Below are 16175 nucleotides of genomic sequence, written 5' to 3' on the forward strand. Positions count from 1 at the left end.
CCACCCCCCTCCTCCCCGCCTATCGTGGGCATGGGGACCGGGCGGGGGCGGGGTCTTTTCGGGGGGGGTGGAGCCTGGGCGGATTGGGGCCGGCAGAAGCCGCCCTCGGCTTGTGGAAGGGGCGGAGCCAGGACCTCTCCCTGTCCTAGCGGAGCCGGAAGCGCCGAGTGCGGGGCGGAGGACACATGCTTGCTGACCCTGTGCACTCAGGTAGAGGCGGTGGCTCCGGGTCCCGAAGGTCCAGTGGGCAGCTCCCCAGGTAGGGCCCAATCCGGGCCAGGGAAGAGGTACCCCTCCCCCCCGCCCCGCCCATCTGTTCTGCCATCCGACCCTCGTTCCCTTCTGTCCGCGGGCCTGAGTCCATCTCTAGCCATCAGAAGGGAGCTCAGGGGTGGAGGGGCCGGCCACATTTCGTCTCTCTCCGCGGCCCAGCGGCTGCGGACTCCCCGGACATCCAGAATGTTGGATCAGGAGAGAATGAGCTGCAACAACCACTCAGGGGATGCTGGCCCAGCTTCACCCCAGGCTGACTCTGTGACCTAGGGGAGGACACCCACCCTCTCTGGTCTGAGTGTCTTCAGTTGCAAAACAGGGTCTGACTCTTGCTGGGCCTGCCGTGAGCCTGGGCGGGTCAGCTGCAGTGTGGCCGTGAAGGCCGGTGAGGAGCTAGGGGTGGTGCTTTCTCCTTTCCAAGGCAATAGGAATGCTTATCCTCCAGCTCCTTCCGGGCTTAGGGTGGAGAGCCACACCTCTATGCCTCCCTAAATCTGGGAGCCCAGAAAGGCTGAGAGCTCAGACGTTGCTCTGGCTTCCTGGTGGTAGGGTTGTACACTGACCCAGGAGAACTGTGGGTATTCCCAGAGTGGGCTCTGAGGCTTGGGTACCCTGTGAGGCCTGCCTGGAGCCCACCTACCCACTTTGCAAACAGTGGGGGCCACCATCGTGCAGGGCCTTGAATGCCACATTAAGTCTAAACTCTCAACTCAGGGCAGGGGCAGTGTGTTGGAGCCTGACCTGTAGTGCCCTCAGGACCAGCCTGGGTGAGAGGGGCTGTCAGGATGCCAAAAAACGATGCTGCTGCTCATAGGTGATGCGTATGGGCATTGACTGCATGTTAGTGCTTTCCCTGAATTATGTCATTAATTACTCACGTATCTCTTATGTTGCAACTGAGGCTCAGAGAGGTGAAGTGACTTGCCCAAGGTCACAGCTGGTAAGTGTCAGGGAGGGGATTAGAACCCAGACAGTCTGTTGCCTCACCCACAGCGTCCGGTTGCCACCCAGGATCTAGGCATCCTGTAATAAAGCCTTGGCCTAGGACAGCAGAAGGAGAAGGGAGGGGCTGGATGTGCAGGAAATTGGGGGATAGGATTCAGAGGGCTCCGGATGGAGGGGTATCCTTTAGTCCTGAGTAATTCAGCTGACTGAGGTCCCTGGGGAGAAGATGAAGTGTTTGATTTTAGACACGTTAATTTGGGGTGAAGGGTGGTATGGGGGAGCCAAGTAGAAGTCTCTTTCATCTGGAGAAGACGAAGGAGGGAGACTGCGTCCTGGGGAGAGGAGGGGAGGGGAGCCCAGGGCTTGGCTCACAGGAGTCCCCCAGATGCTGAGCAGGCAGATGAGGGGGGCATCCACTTGTGGGGTAGGGGGGACAGGGAGAGGAATGAATTCGAGCCTCCTTGTGACATTAGGGCTGAGAAGGGTCTGAAAAATCAAAGCCTTGTTTCACAGAAGGGGAAACTGAGGCCAGCAAGTTGCTTGCCTGAGGACACTCCGTGGGTGGATCAGAGGTAGGACCCAGTGCCCCCTGGGGGCCATCTCTGCATTCAGCTTCGTCCACTACCTCAGTGGCTCTCAACTGGGGATAATTTTGTCCCCCAGGAGATATATAACAATGTTTGGAGACGATTTGGTTGTCACAGCTGGAGGGAGGTTGCTACTGGCATCCGGTGGGTAGAGACCAGGGATGCTGCTAAACATCCTACAGTCCCTCCACCCCCAACAAGGAATTATCCAGCCCCAAATAGCAATGGTGTGAAGTTGAGAAACTCTGTACGAGGCTGAGCTGAGCCTGCCCCGCCCCAGCTCTTTTGCCCTCAGCAGGGCAGACAGCTCTGGCCTGGGCCTCCAGCAGGGCAGACCTTTGCCCCCATCCCCATCTCCCCTCCCATGCTTGCGCCTTCATTCCTGGAAACTTCTGGAGTCCTCTCCACTTTTCCTGGGCACAGTGGTCTAGAGTCCTGCCTACCACGTATCTGTTTTTGTCAGTCTGACTATCTCAGACCTATTCACAGAGTTTGGTGTTGGGTAGGGAGAAACCAAAGTGAAAATTTTCACCTAGCATTTAGTAGGTGCCTAGCAGATAAAATATTTATTAAATTTGAGTGACATTTTCAGAGTCCAAAGAGCTTCATTTTACCCCAAGTTTTCACTTTAGCAATTCCAGTTTGTACTTTATGTTTGGGAAGCTGTGTTTCTCACAAGCTCCTGGGTGATGCTGACGCAGCTGGGCCATGGACCACATTTTGAGCGGCAAGGCATTACAGGCCGGTGCAGAGGTGGGCTGCAGGCCAGGCTGCCCTCTCTGCAGACAACTGTGGTGTGGTTTGGGGACCGTGGAGTGGAAGGAACCAGGGTATGGAGTCAGGAAATCAGGATATGAGTCATCACTCCCTCCCCCATCTGTGGCCTATTAGCTTAAAAGAGTTTGTGTAAGTCACTTAACTTCTTTGAGGGTGGTCTTGCCTGGCAGGTGGTCCTCTAGGGGTTTTGAGGTAGGGTCTGAGAGAAGGACGTATCTGTGGAGGTGGGATGGCCTGGGTCCTGGCAGCCAGAGCGGCCATAGGCCACTGGCCTGGCCAGCAGAGAAGGGGAGATGAGCTGAAGCTGGCAGGCAGGCACCGAGCCAGCGTGGAGGCAGCTCTCATTAGGGCCCTGGCTTTTCTTCGAGGTTGCCACAGCCTCCTGCTTCTGGCTCCCCCAGCTCTGCCTGGTGTGGGAGAGCTGGAGAAACTGGTCTGGCTGGGGGAGGAGGAACAGCTTTGATGGGCTAGGGGCCAGTCCAAGGCCTGAATATGGGTCTTAGGGCCTGGCCTGCTGGGCTTGGGGCTGTGGAGTGGGGGTTGGGGCTGAGAACTATGGCCTGGTGACACTGGTATCAGGCTGTGGGCCATGGATGGACCTCCCACACATCCCAGGGAAACTGGGAAGGAGTTTAGAGTTTGGGGCCTAAAATCCTTTCACTCCCAGCTATAGAGGATGCCCTGCCTTGAGCATCTGACCCCTGGAATAGAACTGGGCAAAACTTTAGGTATCTGGGGTACTCCCACCCTTGGTTCCCCACAAATCAGCCATGATGGCCCAGAAACGTTCCTCCTAACTCCTAGGACCAGGAGGCAGCAAGACAGCTGAACCCATTTCTCAGATGGGAAAACTGAGACTCCCTTCTCCCCACTTCCTGGGAAGAGATTAGTCTTTAGGGCTGTCGCCCATTACCCAGCAGGGCCCTGGGCCTGATATACCATTGCACCCCAGGGAGGTGTGCTGACCCCTTCCTGTTCCCACAGTTGGGCCCTCCCAATGGTTCACACCAGGGGTTCTGCAGCCACACAGGCCTGGGTTCGAATCCTGACTCCTCTCCTCACTAGTTGTGAGATCCTGGGCAAGTCACTCCACCTCTCTGAGCCTCAGTTGGCTTGTCCATAAACAAGAATAATGACACCTACTCAGCCAGCCTCGCAGGTTGTTTTGAAGATGAAATGAGCCCTGCCAGTGAGCACCGTGGTCATTATCATTACTCATGGCATTTAGAGGCACAGGGCACCCCAGCTTGCCTTACCTGGGCCCTCATTTGACAGATGTGGAGATTGGCACTTGAAGAAGGGAGGTTGCTGTCCAAGAGTCCTGTGGCCAGTCCGTGGGGGAGCCGGGTCTAGAACCCACGTCTCCAGGTGCACCTCCCCTCCGGCAACTGCTAGGCATCTGTGAAGGCGCTCCGAGGGCGACTCCCCGTAAGCCTGGGGCCCCGGGGATCAGGCTGCAGAGCCTCCCCCAGAGGGAGGTGGGCCGGGCCGTGGTCCCAACACCGCCTCCCTTTGCCAGCACCAGCCATGAACTACATGGGGCAGCTGGCGGAGACGGTGTTTGGGACGGTGAAGGAGCTCTACTGGGGCCTGAACCCGGCCACGCTGAGTGGTGGCATTGACGTGCTGGTGGTGAAGCAGGCGGACGGCTCCTTCCGGTGCTCGCCCTTCCACGTGCGCTTTGGCAAACTGGGCGTCCTGCGGTCACGGGAGAAGGTGGTGAGTGCTGGCCAGCCGAGGGGACACTGCAGGGCGGGCTCTTGAAGCCATGGCAGCCACTGCAGTCCCAGGAGAAGACCCAGGCCTCTCTCAGTCGGAGATCTGTCCTCTGGACAGGCTTCCTTTCTTTTGTATTTTCTTTGAAAGGTTTGGGTTGGTTTGGGGTTTTGGTCCAAGAGGCTCCCCATTTCCCCTGGAAGCAGCACAGTGGGGCCGTCCCCGGTACTGGGGCCGTCACACCTGGCTCTAGCTTCCTAAGATCTTACCTGTGTGTTCCTGCTAAGTCGCTTCACCTGTGCTGATAGCTACGTTCTCATCTGCCTGGTGATGGCCGGATGATTTGGGGGAATTAAATAGGAACCGATAACATTCTCCCAGGGCCAGGTATGTGGGTGACACTCAAAGGTTAGTTCCTCTCCTTTAGGAAACCTGCGTGTCTTCACTGGGCTCGGGCGAACATGACTGAGATTTTTGTTAGCACCGAGGTCTGGTGTGTGGAAAGGGGTTTGGTGGGCCCAAATCCCCTTTATATTGGGGTGACTGTGAACTTTCCAGGATCCTAATAGGAAAGTGTGACCTTATGGAGACAGTATAGCCAAATGGTTAAGAGCTGGGTTGTGGACTCAGACCTTCTGGGTTTATAGCCTCACTTGGCCACTTGCCAGTGAATTACTTAACCCCTCCAAGCCTGTTTCCTTGTCTATAAAGTGGGGATAATGATAGGAGCTACTGCAAGGGGTTGTGTGAAGATTAAACCACATAGTCTAGATGAAACACGACACTAAGTACCTAGGAAATGGTCATTCTTACCATTGTTCACATAGTCAACAAAGGTTCGGGCACTATCCTGGGGCTTGGGGACACAACAGTGACAAGATGGATCACATCCTTGTTCTTATGGGGTGTGGGAGAGAGGAGCACAGACACAAAGGCGTAAACAAGAATTCTGAGACAGTGATACCGTCAACAAAGCCTGGAGAATGGGGAAACATGGGAGGGAGAGGGGACGCAAGGCAGAGGGCAAGCTGAGACCCTCAGCGGGGTGCAGCCAGGCAAAGGTTGCGGGAGAGTTCCAGCAAGTGCAGCAGGGGGCAGCAGGGAGCCGGCGTCTCCAGGACCAGCTGGGAGGCCAGTGGAGGGAGCCTGGGAGTGTCTCTGCCCCACCACGTCCCGTTCCAGGTAGACATCGAGGTCAACGGCGAGCCGGTGGACTTGCACATGAAGCTGGGGGACAACGGGGAGGCCTTCTTCATCCAGGAGCTGCAGAGCGATGAGGTCAGTGCGCTGGCTCCTACACTGGTATCCCCTCTGGATGGGCCTTGGATTTGTCACTCTCCCCACCGCCCCCAGGAGTACCCCATCCTCAAGGGTCTGATACAGGGGCATCAGTTGGGGCTGGCCTCAGGCCCTTGTGATGTGCCGGCGGAGCCTGGGCAGAGGGTAGGTGGTAGGGAGGGCTGACTGTACTTCCCAGGGAAGTTTTCTCAGAAAGGACACTTGAGCTGGGCCCCTGAAGGGTGAAGAGGAGGCCTTTTGATTGTACCCCTACTGTATGCCAAACACTGTGTAGTGGACTCGGATAACGGGTGACCCTGCCTTAAAGAAGGGTCCCAGTCTAGCCTTGGGAATGGACATGTAAACAACGGATGATAAGATTATTTGGTCATTGCTGTGAAGGGGGTTGGAACTGAGGCTGAGGATAGTCAGGGTAAGCTTCCTGGAGGAGGTGACGCCTGGCTGAGTCTTAAAGGTGAAGTAGGTGTGGGTGGAGAAGGGGATGAGAGGCTGATGCCCAGGTTCCCGCCTGGACAGTGTGGTTCATGCCGCACCCTGACCTGCATGCACCCTGGGACTGGGCCGCTTTCTCTCTGTTAGGGGGCTTTGAGGCCAGCAGCAGTTGCAAGGCCATGCTACTACTGCCTCTGTCCAGCCTGCAGTCCTGTTTCCTGACTCCAAATGAGCTCACTCCAGGGCCTAGGGCTCAGGCAGGGTTCAGAATGACTAGGGGGCATGGGTGGCCTCCCCAAACTATAGCCCCCTCAGCCCTGCCCCTGGTCTGCTCCATAGGAACACGTGCCTCCCCCCCTGTGCACATCACCCCTCCCTTGGGGGGGCCTGTCCGGGTTCCCCTTGGACTCGCAGCTGGGCACAGCCAGTGAGCCTGAGCCCGTCATGATGGGCATGGCCTCCACGGGGAGAAAGAAGAGGCGTCGCAGGAGGAAATCCAGGCGGAAGGAGGACGTGGTGGCAGTTGGTTCTAGTTCTGAGGAGCGGGAGGCAGGTGACGAGAGTGAGCTGTCCCTGCTGGAAAAGCCAAGGCCGGAGACCCCAGGGTATGTGGGGATGAGTGGGGGCCGAGGGTGTAGGGAAGCCAACTGGGGTTCAAGTGCTGTTTCCTCTGCTGATCCTGTGTGACCCTGGGCAAGGGCCTTGACCTCTCTGGGCTTTAGTTGCTTTACTTCCCCAAGCCCCTGACACCCAGGCTCCCATGTCCTGCCCAGGGTGCCCTGAACCGTCAGTGACTATTTCTTTCCCTGTGGCCCCTCAGCAGCGTCCAGTCGGAAGGGGAGTCCTTGCCGCAGCCCAAAGATATCTACGCCTTCTCCGATAGCGAGTGGCCACCCCAGGCCAGGTGAGAGGCCAGGTGGGCTGAAGGCAGGGACTCAAGGCCAAGGTCTCAGACTGCTGTCTGTTTACATTTTTCTGATGAATAATGACATAGAACACATCTAATGTGTTTACTGGCCATTTGTATATTTCCTTTGTAAAGTGTTTATTAAAGTCTTTTGCCCATTTTTTTAATCATGGTAAAATACACATGACACAAAATTTATTATTTTAAGGTACACGATTCAGTGGCATTTAGTATTTTCATGATGTTGTGCAACCATCACCCCTGTCTAGTTCCAGAACTTTTCATCCCCCTAAATGGAAACCCTATACCCATTAAGAAGTCACGACCGTGCCCTTTTTTTTTTAAACTGGATTGCCTTCCTATTATTGATTTGTAGGAGTTCTTTATATATTTATATATTCTTTATATATTCTGGATCCAACACAGGCATAAATATGTGTTGCAAATATTTTGTTCCCATGCTGGGGGGGGGGGGGCGGTGGGGGCAGCAGGCTGGCTTGGGGGCCTCTGAGTTCTTGTTTCCTGCAGCTTCTCATTGGGTGGACTAACATCCCCTAAGAGTGACTCGGAGCTGGAGCTGCGGACCCCTGAGCCCAGCCCCCTGAGAGCTGAATCCCATATGCAGTGGGCCTGGGGGAGGCTGCCTAAGGTGAGTTCCTCCTTGTCACCCCTCATCCCTGCCTTTCAGGGGCTCCGTGGCCCCTGCAGGTCAGGAGTGGAGTGACTGAGACTTGGGCCACCTCCTTAAGGCTTCATGGGGTGTGGGAGGCAGGCCTTGCACTGGCCCACATCTTCCCCCACTTGTTTGAAGGTAACCAAAGCTGAGTGGCCCAAGGTCCCTGATGGCAGCACCTGGGCAGCCTCTCCTCCTCAGGGAGAGCCCAGCACCCCATCTGTCTCTGTGGCTGGCGTCGACCCTTTGGGATCCCCAGTTCTGCAAACAGGGGCTGGCACTGACCTTCTTCAACTGGACACAGAGGCACCCGCTCTGGTGGGTCCCTCTCTCCCTGCCCCCGAGAGAGAGGAAACCAAGACTCAGAGGTCTGGGGATGCCAGCCTCCTTTCTACCTCTAAATCACAGAGCTGGGCCGCTCTGGAGGGCCCAGTTCCCACCGGGCAGCCACAGGGAGTCTCCAAGAGGAAAGGTGAGTGATGGCTAAACTCCTCCCACTGCTTCCCTGGTCTCATGTTATCCTCTGGGTGGACTCTGGGACTTCAAGCACATTTTGAGCACCTACTGTGTGCCAGGCACTGTGCTTGGCACCAGCCCTCGTGAGGCTCACAGTCCAGTGGGGCAGACAGATGATGCATGCATACACCAGGAAGAGCATGACGTAGGTGAAGCAGCACAGGGTCACTGGCTGGGACGGAGGGCTATTTAAACCATGTGGCCTGGGAAGGCCTCTTTGAGTGGGTGATGTCTGAGCTGAGATGTGGATGATAAAGATCCAGCCAAGTAAGGATCAGGGCAAGAGAATTCTAGGCAGAGGGAACAGCATGTGTTAAGGCCATGAGGAGGGAGAGAGGTTTCATGTCTAGGAACCGAGGCAGCTGGTGTGTCTTGAGTGAGGGAGGGAAGAGGCTCCGGAGAGGAAGCCAGAAAGATGAGCAGAGGCTGGATCACTCCTAGCTCACGTGCTGGGGTTTATCCTACAAGCGCGGGAAGGCAGTAGGCCTGAACTGTCCCAATCGATAGTCACTGGCTGTCTGTGGCTATTTAAAATTAAAATTAAATTAATTAAAATGAAATAACACTTAAAATTCCATTTCTCCGTCACACCACATTTTAAGTGTGCCCAGTAGCCACATGTGGCCGGCAGCTCCCATGCTGGACAGGGCAGACCTAGGGCATTTCTGTCACTGCAGAAGGTTCTACCGAACAGCGCTGCTTTAGTGCCTTCAAAGGAAAGAACACATACTGCTCACACTACTGAGCACATGTTCCGTCTACAGATGTCCCCTCCTCTGCCCTCAGGCTCCCTGAAGAGAAGCCAGCACCTGGGTCCCAGTGACATCTACCTGGATGACTTGCCCTCCCTGGATTCTGAGAATGCAGCCCTTTATTTCCCCCACAGGTGCCTGGGTTCTGGGTGCCTGGGTGTCTTGGGATTGGGGCCTGTGGGGCCAGGGATCGACTATCAAGGGCCTGGGAGTGGAGGGGAATACCTCCTTGTATTCATGTCACTGTTGGCCCCTTTACTCCCAGTGACTGTGGGCTTGGGACCAGGACGTGGAGTGAACCAAGCAGCCAGAAGCCCCTGGGGGACCTCAACCCTGAGCAGGAGCCAGAACCCACTCCAGACACAGTGGACACGATAGTGCTGTCCCTCTGTGGTGGACTGGCTGACAGCCGGGACATCTCCCTGGGTATGTTCAACTGTGGTCCGGGCCCTTCTGAGGGTTGGTACTGAGCCCAGGGCACTGGGGAGGGCAGGCAGGCCCCCAGAGGGTAAGGCAGCAGAGGTGTGAGGCTGGGCTGGGTGCCCCTGCCCTTCTCTGCCCTGTGGAGCCCAAACTCAGCCAGCAAGGGCGGGGCATTCCCCAGACCCTGTGAAGCAAATGCTTCACGCTGAGCTATGACTTATCCTGTGAATCCAGGATGGCAAGTGCCTGGGTTGGGAATGGCAGGTGCAAAAACCACATGCCGGGAGGCGCCCTACTAGGTCAAAGACCCGACCTGCGCGGCCTGGGTGATAGAGCACTGCGAGCTGGAGAGGCTGGGGTAGCAGGTCACGTGGGATGTGTCAGCCTCACTCCTCACTCTCTGCCCTTGTGCCCAGAGAAGTTCAACCAGCACATCGTCTCCTACCAGGACCTCACCCAAAACCCTGGGCTCCTGGACGACCCGAACCTGGTGGTGAAAATCAATGAGAAGTGAGTGCCGGGCTGTGCGGCTGGCAGCCCAGAGAGTCACCCACCTTCCACAGCCTGTGGTTGCTACAGCCCTGACACCCCATTCTGTCTCTCCAGGCATTATAACTGGGCTGTAGCTGCCCCCATGATACTCTCCCTGCAAGCCTTCCAGAAGAACTTGCCCAAGGTAATGGTTGGAGCACCAGTGGGCCTCCAAAAGGGGCCAGAGCCTTCAGGGAGGGGTCCTGGGACAGGAAGTGTAGAGTGGGGAGAGATGGGTTTGGGGCTGACTGGCTGCAAGACCCTCTCTGGGAGAGGAGCCACAGGGCCCCTGAAGCCATGCCCCATGCTATGTGGACAGAGCCCCACCCTTCCTTGGTTTCCTGACATGGCTGAATCCTACTGGATTTGAACTTCAAAGCTCAGGGCAAAGCAGAGAGGGATACACATTCGACAGGGACACGCCTTCAACGGGGTTTTTGGATCTGAGAGAGGGGGCGTGGGAGACAGAGGGCCCACCCCTCACCTTACCCCAGCACCTCTCCAGGCTGGGCTGCGGTGCTTGCTTGCTTTGTCAGCACACATGGGTTGAGTACCTACTGTGTGCCAGGCACAGGCTGGGACAGTCCTGCCCTCATAGGAAGACAGATGAATTTAAAATGCAACTGTGAGTATGTCCTGGGAAGGAGAGGTCCGGGGTGCTTTGACAGCCAACAATAGGGGGGTTGGCTGAGTAAGTGTCCACTAGGCAGAGATCTGAAGGATGAGTAAGCCCTAAGCAGGCAAGGGGTGGGGAACAGCGTGTGCAGATGCTCGGAGGTGGGAAGGAACCCAGCCTCTTTAGTTCCTCCCAGAACCTCCCCACTGTGTGGACCCACCTCTCTGCCCCTCTGGGTGTGGTCCAGGGCCCCACCCTGGCCTGGCTCATTGTTCTCAGCTTGGTTAGACTTGCCCGAAGAGCATCACTAACCAGATGCTGACAGCTGGTGCCTCCCTTTAGTGATGCTCAGCTCTGTCCTCTGGCTGGCTCTGGGTCTAGGACCCAGAGCCTATGGGAAGGAAGAGGGACACTCCCCTGCTTGGCTTTTCTCATGCTGCCTGGACATACCCACCACCTGAGGCCCCTGGGAGACTCCCCCAACCTGTTCCCAGCCCAAGTGAGCACCCTGGCTGACCCACCTTGAGCCCATGTCCTCCTGATTTGGGTTCTCCATTCTGTGTTTCTTGCAAGCTAATGTGTCTCCCAGGTAGGCCTGGGCCTGGGCTCTCCCTGGGGTCATCTAGCACAAATCCGATCAGCATTTTTCACAAGGTTGTGTTGCCCCCACCAGAACTGATGGTAACATGCAGAGAGGGAGATTGTTCATGAGATAGGATCACTAACCTTAAGAGTTGCCTATGTTGGTCTTGGAGGTTGAGGGGAATACTGGCTACAGATTGTCCTTCCTGCTGCCACTTGGTGGCATCATGCAGGGAGTACCAGATCTTGAGGAACTCTCAAAGCACTGCCTTCAGCTACTCTAGTAGGGTGACTGATCCACAAGATTGGGAGGCCAGGCCAAGGCTGGGCTAGAGCTAGGGGGTCAGAGCTGGGGTGGAATAGGGGTGGGCAGGAATGGCTCTTGGTGCCCCATGCTTGGCTCCACAAGTCATTGTTCAGAATCCCAGGATGAAGGTGAGTATGCTTCCTCAGCCTCCAGATGTTGATAGCACTTTGCTCTAGGGTCAGCCCCAGACTCAGGCTCATGGGGACCCCAAGGGCAATGTAAGGTGGGTTTGCGGTCATGAAAAAATGCCATGGCCTTCATCTGCCCACAGAGCACCATGGACAAGCTGGAGAAGGAGAAGATGCCCCGGAAGGGAGGGCGGTGGTGGTTTTCCTGGCGACGCAGGGACTTCCCAGCTGAGGAGGTAAGTGGTCATGGTCACAGGGCGGGGCCAGCACAGGCAGGAGGTGGGGTTCACTATATGGATGTTCTTCCCACAGCGCAGTGCCCAGAGGGAGGAACCCACAGCCAGGGAGCGGCCAGGGTGAGTCGGATCTCCTGGCTGGGGTTCTGCAGCTGGAGCTGGAGTCTGGGGAACATGGCCGTAGGGGCAGGGGCAGGTGTGGAGCCAACACCCCTTCTCCAGCCATGGTTCTTTGTCATTCCTCAATCACTTCTGCACCCCTTCTTTTTCCTGAGAACTGTCCCCATTTCACAGATGGGAAAACTGAGACCTAGAGAAGGTCCCACAGCCAAAAAATGGCAGAGCTGGAAGGGGTGCCCTGACGCCAGACCCAGACAAAGGGCTACTGTATTAAGTTGGGGGGGTACCCCTCTCCAGCAGGGGATTAGTGGCCTTTCTTCCTTTTTTCACATCTTAAGTGACCCAGAATGAAGGTTGGGTGGGGGGTGATCAACGACAGGCTGACTGAAGCCAAAGCAAGTGGGAGTGGGAATAATCCCTAAGACTCACTTCTAGATTTTTCAGGTAAATTTCTCCAAAGCAGGCACTGGCATCCTGGCTCTGGAGAGCGCACTGAGGCCTGGGAGCCCTGGGTCCTGGGTCCTGGCTCCGGCTCTGCTGGCATCTTTCTGGTTGCAGACTGCCAGGCTGCATCCTTATGTCAGCTACTACCCCCAAAATAGATGGCACCTAGAGGGAGGGGTTTCTGATCCCCTGGGTGGTCTCTGGAGGGGTAGGGACAAGCCCCAGGCTCCTTGTGGCCTGGGCCGAGGGGTGAGCATCTACTGGGAGCGCAGGGCTTTCAGCTGGGGAAGATGGCCTGAGAGCTGTGCTGCCCGCAGGGAGAAGACTGATGTCCTGAGCAGCGAGGATGACACCCCAGACAGCCCTGTGATCTTAGAGGCCCCCTCCCCGCCACCCTTGCCTCCAGCCTACACTCCTACCTACAAGAAGTCTCTCCGCCTTTCCTCTCATCAGATCGTAAGTGTGTGCAGGAGCTCAGAGAATTCTGTCGCAGAGCCCCTCGGGGCCTGGCTTTATAGAGCCATGCATTCACCAAAGCCCAGAATCCATCCCCTTGGCAGTCCCTGTGATGACTTCTGCATGAATACCTCTGGGGGCAGGGGGCTCACTTCTTTTTTTTTTTTTAAAGATTTTTTTTTTTCCTTTTTCTCCCCAAAGCCCCCCAGTACACAGTTGTATATTCTTCGTTGTGGGTCTTTCTAGTTGTGGCATGTGGGACGCTGCCTCAGCGTGGTCTGATGAGCAGTGCCATGTCCGACCCAGGATTCGAACCAACGAAACACTGGGCCGCCTGCAGCGGAGCGCGCGAACTTAACCACTCGGCCACAGGGCCAGCGCCGGGGGCTCACTTCTTTACATGCCAGCTCATTTTTCTGTCGGATGCTCACTGGAAAAGCCCTCTCTTATGTAGTCCTAAAATATCTGCCTGTAGTCGTTCCGCTGGCTCCGAGTCTGCCTCTGGAAGCTACACTAAAGGACTCAAATGCTGATGACAGACCCCAGGCCCCCTGAGTCAGATCTTTGAGCTCAGTAACCAGTGGCTCCTGTAATAAGAATGTTTCCTTCCTGAGTGTGGCTCAGTGGTCAGGGAGGTGTCCAGGAGAGTCTGGCTGGCCTGGTACAGAGCAGCTGCCATCTGTGTGGTACCCAGGGGCTCACACTCAACGTGGGATCAGCCAGGGCCTGATAGCCTTGGCCACTGGCTGTGGCTGAGAGCTGCCCTGGTCCTTCTCTATGGACCAAGGACAGGACTAGGTCTCTCTTTGAGGGGATGTCACAGGTACCCTAGCCCCAGGCAGTGAAGATCCCCACAGGGCCCCTTCTATGGAGTGGGCTGTCTCCCTGCCAAGAGCAGTGCCAGCCTTGGGGCTGACCTGAGAAATCTGGGCGAGGGCAGGGGCCAGGCTTTGTCTGTCAGCTTCATCCCGAAGGGGCACGAAGGGAGGTCAGGGCTCCTGTGCAGGCTACCCCAGCACCCCCTCACTTCCTCCTTGAGGGTGCCCTCTGCCCACGTGGATGTGTCTACGCATGGCTGTCTCTGAATTCAGGCAGGTTCTCTGGGTTAGGAGGAAGAGGAGAATGAGAGGCTCGTGGGGATCAAAGGCCACACTTGAGGGGGGGGCTGTGGATGGCACTTGGCTGTGGTAGACCGCAACTCCCCCACTTTGCTTGGTCCCAGCGTTGCCTGAACCTGCAAGAAGGAGCCAACGATGTGGTCTTCAGCGTGACCACCCAGTACCAGGGCACCTGCCGCTGCAAGGCCACCATCTACCTGTGGAGATGGGACGACAAGGTGGTCATCTCGGACATTGATGGCACCATTACCAAGTGAGGCCCGGTTGGCCAGGGGAGAGAGGAAGGGCCTGGGGCCCTACCTCCCTCTGTGCTGGGTCAGGGGACACGGAGAGAGGACCTCCTCTCCCGGTGGGCCATACTGGGGCTGCGGGCTGGGCCTCATCAGGCCCCATGCATGGAGCATGAGGGCCATGTGGCGCTGCCTCGGAATGACCCCTTCCTTTGTGGCTCTAGGTCAGACGCTCTGGGCCACATTCTGCCCCAGCTGGGGAAAGACTGGACGCACCAGGGCATCACCAGTCTCTACCACAAAATCCACCTGTGAGTGCCTGGGCTGAGGCTGGGGCTGGGGTCCAGGGAGGGAGTGACAGGACATCTCAAGCCTGGGAAGCCAGGCTTGGGAACCAGCAAGGCTCACAGGGAAGAAGCCCAGGGCATGTCCCTTGAGTGCTGAGACCCACCTACTGGTCCTCAGTTCTCCCGTGAAAGACCTATCTCCTGTGGTCTGGGACCTGAGTCTAACTGCTGGCTGTCATGCTGTAGAGGAAGCCTAGAGACTTCAAATCCTCGTCTACCCTGGTCCATCTGGGCCTCAGGACACTGTCCCTGTTCCTTCTATCTGGAACAGCTGCTGAGGCCACCTCTCTCAGGCCTGGCCCAGCTGTTCTCCCTAAGTCTCCTCCCCGCAAAGGCCTCTGGGTCTGAAGGCCAGAGCCCCAGTGTTGGGCTGAGCTGGCTGAAGCCAAAAGGGCACGAGGGGGGCTGGCTGAACTCTGATGGCTCTGTACCTTCCCTGTCCACCACCCCCAGAAATGGGTACAAGTTCCTGTACTGCTCAGCGAGGGCCATTGGCATGGCTGACCTCACCAAGGGGTACCTGCGGTGGGTGAGCGAGCGGGGCTGCGGCCTCCCCAAGGGCCCCATCCTGCTGTCTCCCAGCAGCCTCTTCTCCGCCCTCCACAGGTAACCACCTCATACATAGCATAAGTCCATGGCCCCTTGGGGGGAGCAACAGGCCCACTGGCAGCCCAAACTGGGCCAGCATCAGGCCTCACTCTGGTGTCAGCTGGGTCACACTCCATGTCACCTGACCCTGCTGTCCTCTGATTGCTAACCCTCCTCGGCTCCCTTCCCTGCCGAGGCCCTGGCTGCCCCAGGGAGGTGATTGAGAAGAAGCCAGAGGTGTTCAAGATCGCCTGCCTGAGTGACATTCGGCAGCTCTTTCTGCCCCACGGACAGCCCTTCTATGCCGCCTTTGGGAACAGGCCTAACGTGAGTGTGTCCCCTCCCTATGGGCTGAGCCACCTCCTCCCCACCTCCTAGCCCACTGGCCTCTCCTTGTCCCCCACAGGATGTCACTGCCTACCGGCAGGTGGGTCTACCTGAATCTCGCATCTTCACAGTCAACCCCCGGGGAGAGCTCATCCAGGAGCTCATAAAGAACCACAAGTCCACGTGAGGCCCAACCCTGCCATGTGTCCCCCACGCCCTGCCAAGTTCCCAGACCCCAGCCTCTCCCTGGGCCCCAATTACCTCCCCAGTGGGGACTCCGTCCCTTGCTCCAGGCTTCCCAGCAGGATGGGGAGTCTCCGCCTGCTGACAGCTCGGGCTCTCAGTGCCGGCCTGGTTCTGCCTGTAGGTACGAGCGGCTTGGGGAGGTGGTGGAGCTCCTCTTCCCGCCTGTGTCCCGGGGCCCCAGCGCAGACCTGGCCAACCCTGAATACAGCAACTTCTGCTACTGGCGGGAGCCACTGACCACGGTGGACCTCGATGCCCTGGCCTGAACCTGCCCTGGCTGCCCCCTCTCCCTGGCCTGGCCCAGAACTGACTGGGTGTCCCAGGGCATAGGGGGTTGGAAGCTGGGTGCCACAGGGCCAACTCACCGAAGGGGAAGAGGGGGCTGCAGGCTGGTTGGCAGCCACCGAGACCACCCCCCCAACCCTGCACCGTCCTATCGCCTGCCTCTGACAGCTGCTCCAGGCCTCAGCATGGCCCTGGCCTGTAGCAGTTAAATGATTGTCACCTGGGCCCTTGCAGGGTTCCCCATGCCCTTGATGTCTCTGTCCCTGTCACCTTGCCTCAACTCCTGATAGGACAGACAGAAGAGGGAGGCCCCA

At 57.3% G+C, this 16175-nt stretch overlaps 1 protein-coding gene across 11 annotated transcripts; it reads left to right on the top strand.

Moving 5' to 3' along the window:
* Positions 1 to 77: 77 nt before the first annotated feature.
* LPIN3 (lipin 3) lies at positions 78 to 15844 on the top strand. 11 transcript variants are annotated; one of them, XM_044748175.2, is made up of 21 exons: positions 101 to 210; positions 3858 to 4010; positions 4102 to 4301; positions 5481 to 5576; positions 6369 to 6634; positions 6850 to 6933; positions 7465 to 7585; positions 7748 to 8081; positions 8912 to 9011; positions 9143 to 9303; positions 9717 to 9810; positions 9907 to 9976; positions 11608 to 11700; positions 11777 to 11820; positions 12582 to 12720; positions 13943 to 14091; positions 14293 to 14379; positions 14869 to 15021; positions 15216 to 15330; positions 15410 to 15513; positions 15698 to 15844. In XM_044748175.2, the coding sequence occupies exons 3-21, from the start codon at positions 4110 to 4112 to the stop codon at positions 15840 to 15842; spliced, it is 2547 nt and encodes an 848-aa protein (XP_044604110.2). In that variant the 5' UTR covers positions 101 to 210; positions 3858 to 4010; positions 4102 to 4109; the 3' UTR covers positions 15843 to 15844. The 11 variants fall into 11 exon arrangements, 9 of the variants coding, with proteins under 9 accessions (XP_044604108.2, XP_044604109.2, XP_044604112.2 ...); XM_044748176.2 differs by having other exon boundaries at positions 3858 to 3950; XM_014845935.3 differs by having other exon boundaries at positions 127 to 259.
* Positions 15845 to 16175: the final 331 nt, after the last annotated feature.

Source organism: Equus asinus, chromosome 15, assembly GCF_041296235.1.
Source record: "Equus asinus isolate D_3611 breed Donkey chromosome 15, EquAss-T2T_v2, whole genome shotgun sequence".
Taxonomy (NCBI): domain Eukaryota; kingdom Metazoa; phylum Chordata; class Mammalia; order Perissodactyla; family Equidae; genus Equus; species Equus asinus.